The sequence below is a fragment of the Borostomias antarcticus genome (genome assembly GCF_949987555.1).
Source record: "Borostomias antarcticus genome assembly, chromosome: 2".
Classification (NCBI taxonomy): Eukaryota; Metazoa; Chordata; class Actinopteri; order Stomiiformes; family Stomiidae; genus Borostomias; species Borostomias antarcticus.
The window spans coordinates 6,033,165-6,046,461 of record NC_140235.1 but is presented as its reverse complement, the minus strand read 5'-3'; the positions used below and the strand labels follow the sequence as shown (position 1 = coordinate 6,046,461).

At 54.2% G+C, this 13,297-nt stretch overlaps 1 protein-coding gene across 5 annotated transcripts in view; it reads left to right on the top strand.

Moving 5' to 3' along the window:
• Nucleotides 1–13,297, top strand: part of LOC311318080 (spectrin beta chain, non-erythrocytic 1) — a gene marked incomplete at its 5' end in the record, with an annotated part of 61,558 nt that overhangs the window by 28,251 nt on the left and 20,010 nt on the right. For all 5 annotated transcript variants that reach the window (XM_084449290.1, XM_084449292.1, XM_084449291.1 and 2 more), the window contains 13 exons: nucleotides 599–679; nucleotides 1,620–1,735; nucleotides 2,831–2,943; nucleotides 3,254–3,441; nucleotides 4,423–4,540; nucleotides 5,051–5,209; nucleotides 5,800–6,102; nucleotides 6,368–6,521; nucleotides 7,733–8,141; nucleotides 8,633–8,882; nucleotides 9,379–9,590; nucleotides 10,401–10,538; nucleotides 11,050–11,806. In XM_084449290.1, coding sequence (XP_084305416.1) covers nucleotides 599–679; nucleotides 1,620–1,735; nucleotides 2,831–2,943; nucleotides 3,254–3,441; nucleotides 4,423–4,540; nucleotides 5,051–5,209; nucleotides 5,800–6,102; nucleotides 6,368–6,521; nucleotides 7,733–8,141; nucleotides 8,633–8,882; nucleotides 9,379–9,590; nucleotides 10,401–10,538; nucleotides 11,050–11,806 — 2,998 coding nt within the window. The remainder of the gene's footprint in view (nucleotides 1–598; nucleotides 680–1,619; nucleotides 1,736–2,830; nucleotides 2,944–3,253; nucleotides 3,442–4,422; nucleotides 4,541–5,050; nucleotides 5,210–5,799; nucleotides 6,103–6,367; nucleotides 6,522–7,732; nucleotides 8,142–8,632; nucleotides 8,883–9,378; nucleotides 9,591–10,400; nucleotides 10,539–11,049; nucleotides 11,807–13,297) is intronic.

The following is a 13,297-nucleotide window of genomic DNA, read 5'->3' as shown; positions in this document are numbered from 1 at the left end:
AGAGACCGGGCGCGGGAGAGAGCAGTCGCCATGTCACAGGCCTAAATGTCAGGCGGGAGCGAGAACAGAACAGCAGTGTTTATATGCTATGAATTGTCCGCCTCAGCCCCGGGCTCGACAGACTGAAACAGTCGATTCACTCAATATCAGAATCCTGCGTCGCCGTAGCCGGAGGCTCACGGGGAATCACGATGACATCACCGGCGTTAAAGAGACCTCGAGAGAGAGACGGGGATAGAGTAGATAGACGGGGATAGGGGATAGACGGGGCGGCTGTAGCTCAGTTGGTAGAGCGGGTCGTTCAATGGTCGAAGGGTCAGCGGTTCGAATCCCAGCTCCGACTGTCCACATGTCGAAGTGTCCCAGAGCAAGACACCTAACCCCAAATTGCTCCCAATGAGCAGGCTAGCACCTTGCATGGCAGCTGCCGCCGTTGGTGTGTGAGTGTGTGTGTGAATGGGTGAATGAGAGGCCATTGTAAAGCGCTTTGAGTGCCGCCAAGGTGGAAAAGCGCTATATAAGTGCAGTCCATTTACCATTTACCATTCAAAGGGATGGTTTGTTTTTCATTCTCATTCTCAATCTCATTCCTCTCCAGGTATCCCAACGTAAACATCCACAACTTCACCACCAGTTGGAGAGATGGAATGGCCTTCAACGCCCTCATCCACAAACACAGGTAATGTACACTGCATACTAGACGTCTACTACACAGCCCTCTCCCACAAACACAGGTACCTACTGTACCAGACGTTTACTACACAACCCTCATTCACAAACACAGGTACACACTAGAAATGATGCTCAGAGAGCACAGACCTCCACCCATGAATGCATTCCGTGGCTCTGTGTGCGTGCACATGCATGTGAGCACGACATGTTTGGTATTGCTGCATTCGTTAGGTCGAGAGCTTTATGCCAGTCCAAACCCTGTGTCTCTGTGCCCTTCCCATGTCGAGATATGGCCCTTTCAATTCCCCCCCAATTGACTGACCAGCACAGCCGTGTTTGGGCGGCTTGTGGACCCGCCCCGTGATTTGGATCTGCTCCAGAATTGAATGAGTTCTCAGTTGGCCCATGCTACACCCCTCCACTGAGCTTCATGAAAATCGGTCTGGTAGTTTTTGCATAATCCTCCTAACAAACAAGCAAACCAAGAAACGGCTCACAGACCTGCCCTGTTATTCAGATCCCCCCCATGAAAGTGGGTCTGATAGATTTTGGGTAATCCTCGTCCATAAAATGAATGGAGGTGAATGGACAAACCAGGAAACGGCGTGTGGACCTGCCCCGTGGCTCGGATCGGCTCCAAAATTGAATGGGTTCTAAGTTGGCCCATGCTACACCCCTCCACCGAGCTTCATGAAAATCGGTCTGGTAGTTTTTGTGTAATCCTGCTAACAGACGAACAATCAAACAAACACACGCCACCGAAAACATTACCTCTTGCCTTGCGCTGTCGCTGGGGTGGAGGTAACTAGGTTTACTACAAACCCTCATCCACAAACACAGGTACTAGACCTCTATAACACAGGAGCCTGGTAGAACTGGGATACGTTGACAGAGGCTCCAACCCATAACGAATACGTTACGTACTGTATCTGTGTGTGCATCTCCAGACCAGACCTGATTGACTTTGACAAGCTGAAGAAGTCCAACGCCCACCACAACCTTCAAAACGCCTTCAACCTGGCAGAACAACACCTGGGCATCACCAAGCTACTGGACCCAGAGGGTTAGTCTGTCCACACACACACACACACACACACACACACACACACACACACACACACACACACAAATACTGTAGACACCTACCTTACTACTGGGACATTCACTTCAGTGAATAAATGGTCTCTCGAGTTTAAATGAAGGCTAAATAAACATCATAAAACTAAATGAAGGGGCCTCTCTCACACATAACACACCAGGCTGCCGTAGGGAAGCTGACAGGTACAGCCAGCCAGTCGCGTAGTCCGGCCTGTGAGAGCAGCAGCGCTGTTAGTCTTAACAGGCCGGGGCTGTGAGGCCCAGCGGGGGCTCTCTGAGGGAACAAAGACTCCCGGCGGGAGAACAGCCCCTCTGCTTTCTGTTGCACAGACTGAAAATATCAGCGCAGCTCTCTTTCTCTGGCTTTGCTAGCTCTCTCTCTCTCTCGCTCTCTCTCTGTCTTTCTCGCTCTCTCTCTCTCTCTCTCTCTCTCTCTCTCTCTCTCTCTCTCTCTCTCTTTCCCGCTCTCTCTCTCTCTCTCTCTCTCTCTCTCTCTCTCTCTCTCTTTCCCACACTCTCTCTCTCACACTCTCCCTCTCTCTCACACTCTCTCTCTCTCTCTCTCTTTCTCTCTCTGTGTGTGTGTGTGTGTGTGTGTGTGTGTGTGTGTGTGTGTGTGGAAAAATGGGGAATCTAGATTCCATTCCCCGAGGACTCTATTGATTGCATGTCTATACAGTAGATTCCCCGCGGTTTATCTATAGATTCCAAGTGGGAAATCTATAGATTCCCGGTTTGTCCACACTTACTGTAACATCTCTCACTTTGTCTGTTATCTTTCTTTCCCTCCCTCCCTCCGTCGAAATCTGTCGCTCCGATCGCATTTCTCTTCCCAGAAATCCCATTTATCTTCAGGAAGATAACAACTGTGATCTCCTCTCTCCCTCCGATCACAACTGTAGATTAAAGACACTCAGCTGAATGATGTATTTTTGTGTTGTTGGATTCTTATTAGTGTGTGTGTGTGTGTGTGTGTGTCTGTGTCTGTGTGTGTGTGTGTGTGTGTGTGTGTGTGTGTGTGTGTGTGTGTGTGTGTGTGTGTGTGTGTGTGTATACGCAGACATCAGTGTGGACCACCCAGATGAGAAGTCCATCATCACCTATGTTGTGACCTACTACCACTACTTCTCTAAGATGAAGGCCCTGAAGGTGGAGGGCAAACGCATCGGGAAGGTGAGAGGAGTCTGGGCTCACAGGAAGGCCTAGGTCACAGCAGAACAACACTTCCTGTGTTTACCTACTCCAAGCATACTGTAAACACGCTCCCTGAAAGAAACACTCACTTGAATACTGTAGTATGGAACAAGCTTACAGCTTATATTCTGTACATGTAAACACATCTGCTTTTGTGATGACATCAATTTAAATCCTCGGTCCTTTGAACATATTTTCAAATACTTCTGTATGATATTATAGTCGGTATGAATTGTGTTACGAATATTCCCTGTACGCACTCTCGTGCTCAACCTCGCTCGATCCCCAGGTCTTGGACAACGCCATCGAGACGGAGAAGATGATCGAGAAGTACGAGTCTCTGGCCTCAGACCTGCTGGAGTGGATCGAGCAGACCATCATCATCCTCAACAACCGCAAATTCGCCAACTCCCTGGTGGGCGTGCAGCAGCAACTGCAGGCCTTCAACACCTACCGCACGGTCGAGAAGCCCCCCAAGTGAGCAACACACTACCACGCCCACCTACCACGGCTACCCCTACCCGCCAACCCAGACCCACCTACCACGGCTACCCCTACCCGCCAACCCAGACCCACCTACCACGGCTACCCCTACCCGCCAACCCAGACCCACCTACCACGGCCACCCCTACCCGCCAACCCAGCCCCTCGGCCGGGCAATGGCGCTAGTTACAGCTAGCCGCTGTACATTCACAACACTAGCGATACAACTGATAATGATGTCAAATGGGAGATGGGAACTGAACATGTGCATCATCTCTAGTGGTCCCATTCTGGACCGACAGTTACACTGACAGTTAAGTTAGACAGCCAGTCACGTAGTCTCCCCCTCCCTCCCTCCCTCTCCCCCTCCCTCCCTCCCTCTCTCCCCCCCTCCGTCCCTCCCTCTCTCTCCCCCTCCCTCCCTCCCTCTCTCCCCCCCCTCCCTCCCTCTCTCCCCCCCTCCCTCCCTCTCTCCCCCCCCCCCCTCCCTCCCTCTCTCCCCCCCCCCTCCCTCCCTCTCCCCTCCCTCCCTCTCCCCCCCTCCTCCCTCCCTCTCTCTCCCCCTCCCTCCCTCTCTCCCCCCTCCCTCCCCCCTCCCCCCCTCCCTCCCTCTCTCCCCCCCTCCTCCCTCCCTCTCTCTCCCCCTCCCTCCCTCTCCCCCCCTCTCTCTCCCCCTCCCTCCCTCTCTCTCCTCCCTCCCTCCCTCTCTCTCCTCCTCCCTCCCTCCCCCTCCCTCCCTCTCTCCCCCCCTCCTCCCTCCCTCTCCCCCCCTCCTCCCTCCCTCTCCCCCCCTCCCCCCCCCCCCCTCCTCCCTCCTTCTCTCTCCCCCTCCCTCTCTCTCCCCCCCTCCCTCCCTCTCGGCAGTTACACTTAGTAACACGGAAAACCATGAAGACCCCATGAGGGACCGTCCATGTTGCTCATGTGTGGAGTTAGACTGACACGGCTGTTCCCTCTGGTCTCTGTCCCTCCCAGGTTCACAGAGAAGGGCAACCTGGAGGTGCTGCTCTTCACCATCCAGAGTAAGATGAGAGCCAACAACCAGAAGGTCTACATGCCGCGCGAGGGCAAGCTCATCTCCGACGTCAACAAGGTGAGCCCAGGATCTCGCCGTCCTCCAACACGTGATGTCATTCCGATGCTACGCCATGTGACCTGAACGGGCTGTAATCGGGGCACACAGTACAGTAATGATGTAAGACAGTGGCCTAGATCTACAGTAGATACAGGCCAAGAAGTGCTCCCTCTAGGGGTGATATCCAGGAGTACTCAGGAATGATCTGGAAGGCAACGCCTTTTAAAGAACAGCTTATTTCAAAGCCGCGTGCTTAGCCAACAACAACGCCACTTAAGACACCCTTTATGTGTTATCCTCAGTGGGATTAGGCGGGATTAAGACGACAGGCAGGTTTAATCTGATTGACAGACGACAGAACAGACTGAATGGAAAGCCATAGGGGTTCCATTGGCCTTAGTCTTGCATTAGACAGGAAAAATATTACACATTTGACACATTGTATAGAAATACGAAATGTTTTTCCCCACTGTAAAGACATAACAAACATTGATAATAAACAAGGGAAGTCACTTCTGCTTTTGACAGGCGTGGGAGCGTCTGGAGAAGGCGGAGCATGAGCGCGAGCTGGCCCTGCGGACGGAGCTGATTCGCCAGGAGAAGCTGGAGCAGCTGTCTCGCCGCTTCGACCGCAAGGCCGCCATGAGGGAGACGTGGCTGAGCGAGAACCAGCGGCTCGTCTCGCAGGTAGCGCACGCGCACACACACACACACACACACGTGTGCCGTGCACACACAGACATACAAACACACACACACACACACACACACACACACACGTGTGCCGTGCACACACAGACACACACAGGACACAAACATGGCACTGTGTGTCTTATTACTGTATGTTTGTGTACCGCAATTATTGCCAGTTCAACAAAACGAGTTTAACTGTAAACCTCAGGATTTTAACCTCCCTTGCTCTACCTCTGTCTCCTGTACACTGCCCCCCCTCCCTTCTCCCTCCCTTCCCCCCCCCCCCTTCTCCCTGCCCCCCCCCCTTCTCCCTCCCTCCTCTCCCTTCCCCCCCCCCCTCCCTTCTCCCTCCCTCCCCCCCTCCCTTCTCCCTCCCTCCCTCCCTCCCTTCTCCCTCCCTCCCTCCCTCCCTCCCCCTCCCTTCTCCCTCCCTCCCCCTCCCTTCCTCCATCCCTCCCCCCCTCCCTTCTCCCTCCCTCCCTCTCTTCTCCCTCCCTCCCTCCCTTCTCCCCTCCCTTCTCCCTTCCTCCCCCCCTCCCTTCTCCCTCCCTCCCTCCCTCCCTGTCCCCCCCTCCCTCCCCCAGGACAACTTCGGCTTCGACCTGCAGGCGGTGGAGGCGGCCACCAAGAAGCACGAGGCCATCGAGACGGACATCGCCGCCTACGAGGAGCGCGTGCAGGCCGTGGTCTCCGTGGCCAGGGAGCTGGAGGCGGAGAACTACCACGACATCAAGCGCATCACGGCGAGGAAGGACAACGTGATCCGGCTGTGGGAGTACCTGCTGGAGCTGCTGAAGGCCCGGCGCCAGCGCCTGGAGATGAACCTGGGCCTGCAGAGAGTCTTCCAGGAGATGCTCTACATCATGGACTGGATGGACGAGATGAAGGTGGGGACGAGCGAGGGATGAGACGGGAGGGGATGAAGAGGGGGGGGCGGGGTTTAGAGAGAGGGGTGGAGTCCGGGGATGAGGCCGGGCCGGCGTCTTCCAGGAGATGCTCTGGACCCTAAAACGGGCCGGCGGTTGAGGGAGAGATGGAACGAGGGAGGGGAGAGAGAGAGGAAGAAGTTCTGAATGTCGGACTGGTGAGATGAATCCAGGTCGGTGTTCTGACCTCTGTGACCCCGACTCTGACCCCCCCGACCCCCTCCAGATGCTGCTGCTGTCCCAGGACTATGGGAAGCACCTGCTGGGTGTGGAGGACCTGCTCCAGAAGCACGCCCTGGTGGAGGCCGACATCGCCATCCAGGCTGACCGCGTCAAGGCCGTCAACAACAACGCTCAGAGGTTCGCCGTCGACGCAGAGGGTGAGACACGCGCACACACACACACACACACACAACACAAACATGTCTCTCACACACACAGGCATATGCAACAATAACCAACAATCACACACACACACACAAAACACAAACATGTCTCTCTCACACACACAGTCATACGCAACAATAACCACACACACACACATACACACACGCTCATATACCGTACACTAACAGACACGCACAATTTCTCAAAATACACACGTCTTCAGTTTTTAGTGTAAGCTCATGGTTTATGAACCATGACTGAGCGGAGATATATTTGTGTTAAGATGGAGCTGAACCCTGGAGCTCATTGCTGGCTGAACGCCACAGATAGCCTGGGTGCTAAAATGAGTAAAAGGCAAGCCAACACCGCCATCTGTCAGCAGTGTGGAAAGCCCACTGTACTTCAGTAGTTGGATTGAAATTCAGCTCGGGATTTTAAACCGTCAATAGATAATCTGTCGTGTTTAAGAGTAAATCAGAAACATCCAGTGTTCTATAGAGGTCAGAACAGTCATTGATCTTTATATCTTTCCTAGCTGATGCTGTCTTCAGCTGAACTCCATAAACCCTCTCTCTCCCTCTTCCTCTCTCTCCCCCTCCCTCCCTCTCTCTCCCCCTCCCTCCCTCCCTCTCTCTCCCCTCCCTCCCTCCCTCTCTCTCCCCCCCCTCCCTCCCTCCCTCCCTATCTCCCCCCCTCCCTCTCTCCCCCCCCTCCCTCCCTCTCTCCCTCCCCCCCCCTCCCTCCCTCTCCCCCTCTCCCCCCCTCCCTCCCTCTCCCCCCCCCCGTCCCTCTCTCTCCCCCTCCCTCCCTTTCTCCCCCCTCTCTCCCCCCTCCCTCCCTCTCCCCCCCTCCCTCCCTCTCTCTCCCCCGCCCTCCCTCTCTCTCCCCCTCCCTCTCTCCCCCTCCCTCCCTCTCTCTCCCCCTCCCTCCCTCTCCCCCCCCTTCCTCTCTCTCCCCCTCCCTCCCTCTCTCCCCCCTCTCTCCCCCCTCCCTCCCTCTCTCTCCCTCTCCCCCCCTCCCTCCCTCTCTCTCCCCCGCCCTCCCTCTCTCTCCCCCGCCCTCCCTCCCTCTCTCCCCCTCCCTCCCTCTCTCCCCCTCCCTCCCTCTCTCTCCCCCTCCCTCCCTCTCCCCCCCCTTCCTCTCTCTCCACCTCCCTCCCTCTCTCTCCCCCTCCCTCCCTCTCTCCCCCCCTCCCTCCCTCCAGGCTACAAACCCTGTGACCCCCAGGTGATCCGTGACCGCGTGGCCCACATGGAGTTCTGCTACCAGGAGCTGAGCCAGCTGGCCAGCGAGCGCCACGCGCGCCTGGAGGAGTCCCGGCGCCTCTGGAAGTTCTTCTGGGAGATGGCGGAGGAGGAGGGCTGGATCCGGGAGAAGGAGCAGATCCTCTCCTCCGACGACTGCGGGAAGGACCTGACGGGGGCCGTGCGCCTGCTGAGTCAGCACAAGGCCTTCGAGGACGAGATGATCGGCCGAGCCGGGCACCTGCAGCAGACGGTGCGCCAGGGGGAGGAGCTCGTGGCGGATAACCACTTCGGCGCCGATAAGATCAAAGAGCGAATCGCGGACATCCAGGAGCAGTGGGCGGGACTGGAGCGCCTCTCGGCGGTCAGGTGAGACCAACCTGCGGTCAGACTGAACGTTTATTGTTCGTGAGCCTGCAAATTCCATTCCCCTTCCGGTCAACGGTGATTTCATGGACCCAGGAAGCTTTTGAATTCGGTTGAACGGTTGAAATCATGTCTCTCTTATGACGTATCTAGCCCATGTTTACTGCTCTGTATATGTTCTTAGCCAAAAGACAAGCATTTTCCAGGAGCTTGCTCGATCGTCTCGTTGAGAGAGGTCAGGGAAGAATTTTTACAGCTCACTTTTCTGGCCCCCGGGTGAAACTGTTTTTTTGCTTCCCTCTGGAGTATGTAGGGGTGGGACCTATGCCCACCCCCCACTGCTCTCTGTAAATCGCATTGTGTTGCCTCTGTGTATGAAATGCGCTATACAAATAAAGTTTGATTTCATTTGAACTAAACAAAGTGTGCACTAGCTAGATTAGTAGGTGTGGACAAGCGCGTCCGCTAAGCGCCACGTCACGTTCTGCCCACAGGAAGACGCGCCTGCAGGAGGCGTGCAACCAGCACCAGTTCCTCGTGGACGCCGACGACATCGACGCCTGGATGCTGGACGTGCTGCGCATCGTGTCGAGCGCCGACGTGGGCCACGACGAGTTCTCCACACAGGCGCTGGTTAAGAAGCACAAGGACGTGGCCGAGGAGATCGCCAGCTACCGGCCCGTCATCGACGCTCTGCACGAACAGGCCCGCACACTACCTGAGCAGCTGGCCAGCGCTGAGGAGGTGGGTGGAGGGAGGGAGGGAGGGAGGGAGGGAGGGAGGGAGGGAGGGAGGGAGGGGATATACTGATAGGGATGGATGGATGGATATACTGATAAAGATGGATGGATGGATGATGGATATACTGATAGAGATGGATGGAGGGATGATGGATATACTGATAGAGATGGATGGATGGATGGATATAGAGTACTGATAGAGATGTATAGATGGATATACTGATAGGGATGGATGGAGGGATGATGGATATACTGATAGAGATGGATGGAGGGATGATGGATATACTGATAGAGATGGATGGATGGATGATGGATATACTGATAGGGATGGATGGATAGGATATTTATTTTCTCTTGATATCTGTGTGTGTGAAAAGCGGTAGAGAGCGAACCCCGTGCACGGCAGCGTTCAGCGCGCAGAGTTGTGAATGTATTCCTGGAGCAGCGTTAGACGGTCCAGTAAAATCAGACGAGTCAACCAGGTCCGTCCCGCCCACCAGGTGAAGGGTCGCCTGGCGGGCATCGAGGAGCGCTACCGCGAGGTGGCGGAGCTGACGCGCCTGAGGAAGCAGGCCCTGCAGGACGCCCTGGCGCTCTACAAGATGTTCAGCGAGGCGGACGCCTGCGAGCTGTGGATCGACGAGAAGGAGCAGTGGCTCAACAGCATGGAGATCCCCGAGAAGCTGGAGGACCTGGAGGTCGTGCAGCACAGGTGCGGGACGGGCGCGCGACACACACACACGCACACACGCGCATGCACACACACACGCACAGACACATACACAGACGGATCATGACACACAGTAGGCGAGACACACGGTTATTTTACTCCACATGCTTTCCAGCTTGGCCCCAGCTGCTAGCAGGTTGGACCAGTGAAGACTGTGGGAACCAGACCCATATAATTCTCCACTGGCACTGCTGAGGTCTCGGCAGTGTTTAAAACCCATTAACTCTCGGGGCCCCGGTGGCTCGTGTCTTCCCCTCTCTCTGTCTCTCCCTCTCCCTCTCTCTCTGTCTCTCTCCCTCTCTCTCTCTCTCCCCCTCTCTCTCTCCTTCTCTCTCTCTCTCTCTCTCTCTCTCGCTCTCTCTCTCTCTCTCTCTCTCTCCCCTCTCTCTCTCCCCCTCTCTCTCTCTCCCCCCCTCTTCCTGCCTGTCGTTGCGCTGTTCGATCCCAATGAAGCCAAAATGCCCCCGAAAAAATCTAAAAAGAAAAAGCAGCAACTCTCCAGTTGGCTCCTCGCTCAGAGAGAATAAAGGGGCCGTCTAAGTGGTTTGGACAGCGGTTGGAGGGCTCGTTTACAAGTGACTGGTTCTGGTTCTCCACACCGTTTACTCACAAGGCATAACATGGACCGGCTCCCAGACTACCGTTTCGCCGTCCGTGTGTCTTGCGTGTTTGAGTCTGTCCGCGCTGGCAACCGGAACATACTACAGCTCAGCCGAAAACAAGCACGTTAACGGAGAGCACATTTTGCTAATTGGACATGTGTATCTGGTCGGCCCTCCTTCCCCGCTCCAGGTTCGAGAGTCTGGAGCCGGAGATGAACAGCCAGGCCTCCCGAGTCGCCGTGGTGAACCAGATTGCCCGGCAGCTAATCCACAGCGGTCATCCCAGCGAGAAGGAGATCAAAGCCCAGCAGGACAAACTCAACAACAGGTACAGTGATGACCTCTAACACCTCTTCTGCGCTGCGCGGTTAATCCTCATACAGTAGTAACCCAGCAGCAGGTGCAGTGATGGCCTCTTAACACCTTCTATGGAACTACAGTACAGCCTCTTAACATCTTCTATGGAACGACAGTACAGCCTAATACAAACTGAGCACCAGGCAGACTTAGTGTTATAATTGACTCCCCAGGCACAATAATAACTTGCTAAAAATCTGAGTGCTACAGGTTTAAAAGCATGTTATGCTATGCTTTTAAACCTGTAGCACTCTGAGATTTTTTAATGAAAAGTTACAAATAAAATTGAATATTATTATAGATTTTTATTCTTCTTCTTGCTGACCAGCAAAGCTACCACTGATGAAAATGCTTATGTATATTTAGATACAGCTACTTGTTATAATAATAATAATAATAATAACTCATTTGCTATTATGTATTTAATAGCTACTGGTTATAGCAGCTAACTCACCTGGATGTCTTTGTCCTGGTCTGTCCAGGTGGAGCCAGTTCAGAGACCTGGTGGACCTGAAGAAGGACTCCCTGAACTCGGCGCTGGGCGTCCAGAACTACCACCTGGAATGCAACGAGACCAAGTCCTGGATCCGCGAGAAGACCAAGGTCATCGAGTCCACCCAGGAGCTGGGCAACGACCTGGCGGGCGTCATGGCGCTACAGCGCAAGCTCACCGGCATGGAGCGCGACCTCGCCGCCATCGAGGACAAGCTGGGCGACCTGGGCAAAGAGGCGGAGCGCCTCGCCGCCGAGCACCCCGACCAGGCCCAGGGCATCATGGGAAGGCTGGGCGAGATCACAGGCGTGTGGGACGAGATGAAGGGAACGCTGAAGAACCGGGAGGAGTCGCTGGGCGAGGCCAGCAAGCTGCAGCAGTTCCTGCGCGAGCTGGACGACTTCCAGTCCTGGCTGTCGCGCACGCAGACCGCCATCGCCTCCGAGGACATGCCCAACACGCTGGCCGAGGCCGAGAAGCTGCTGGCGCAGCACGAGGGCATCAAGAACGAGATCCGCAACTACGAGGAGGACTACCAGAAGATGCGCGACATGGGCGAGATGGTGACCCAGGGTCAGACGGACGCCCAGTACATGTTCCTCCGGCAGAGGCTGCAGGCGCTGGACACCGGCTGGAACGAGCTCCACAAAATGTGGGAGAACCGTCAGAACCTGCTGTCCCAGTCCCACGCCTACCAGCTGTTCCTCAGAGACACCAAGCAGGCCGAGGCCTTCCTCAACAACCAGGTACGAACATCTACACACCTTGTTATGAATGAACTATCAACTACATTATCCCACCTTCCTCAACAGCCAGGTTTATCACACTGACCTTTTTTCATTACTGCGGGATTTCATCTAAAACTAACTGCGACCAACCCGTCAAATTTCCATTACATACCTCGTCTCTCCAACAATGCCCGTCGTCCCTGGCGAGACCCTCTCCAGTGTGAGTAGGACCATTTCCATGGTTGCGCACTCGCAAACTCCGCAAAGCGTGAATCAGGCCCACAACGATACTATTTCACAACACAACAGCCCTCTTGCTTACTGTAGCTGTGAGGCTTACAGTAACGTAATCATTATGCCAAAATGACAGCAAAAAGCATTAAACTAGCCAGCATGCATCTAAATGTCTCCTCACCAAGTCCGTAGCCTACTCATCCTCATCTCCCTCTCTCCCTGACTCCAAGTTCTCTGCGTCATATTAAAAATAACTTACCTCTTCTATCTTCTTTTGATACTGTACCTGTGCTGTCTGCTGAAATGACTTTTGCTGAGCTGAACCTGCCCCTTAGGGTTCCAACTGGCTATTAGAAGAAAATGAAATAAATGTGACTTTAATTTTGAGATTTGATTTTACGACGACGGTGCCTACGTTGCTCAAAACTTTGCACAAAACTCAGACAGGGAGCCGGCGCACTGCGTGACCTGAGTGATTGACGTCGGTCACGTCTCTGTCATGCATGCAAAATAGGCAAGCCAGCGATTTATGAGTAACTTCAATAGGAAATAGAAGAATGACAGAACAGATACCATTAAATATTACAATTTATTTTTATGTTTTGATAATTACAAACGAGGTGCCGGATCCAGCCAAGTAGGTGCCGTCCAAATCTCGGCACAAATTAAGCCCTGCCCCCCCCCCCCCCACCCTGGACAGCCGGTCCGTGAAAATATTGTCAATATGAAACCAGTCCGTGGTCCAAAAAAGGTTGGGGACCGCTGCCTTAGAGTACCAGGATGTATTTTTTTGTGTTTTGTCCGTCAACGTCACGTGTTTGTGCCCTGAGTGGCTTCCTTCATGCTAGTCTGGTGTGACCGATAGTGACCTTCTTTCATTACCAGAGCGATGCTAAGACGGTCAGAGAGAGAGCCCTATTAGTCTGATCACTGTCCTACACTGGACAGCCCTGCCCTGCTGATCACATCAGAACTGGCCTGACACACACACACACACATTCTAAAGCACACTACACACACGTGCACACACATTGTAATACACACTACACACACATACTCATATACGTACGTACGCTCATATACTACATATACACACACGCAAACACACACACATCCTCTCAATGTGCTTGAGACAGAGGGACATATGAAATACGCTCTGTGGTTCTTTTTTACACCAGTAGACATGTACGGTCAGCCACAGTACTACCCAGGCTCCAACTCCTTTAACACAGTAGTCACCTGATCCTACTGTCTGACACCGCGACTGAAACGAAC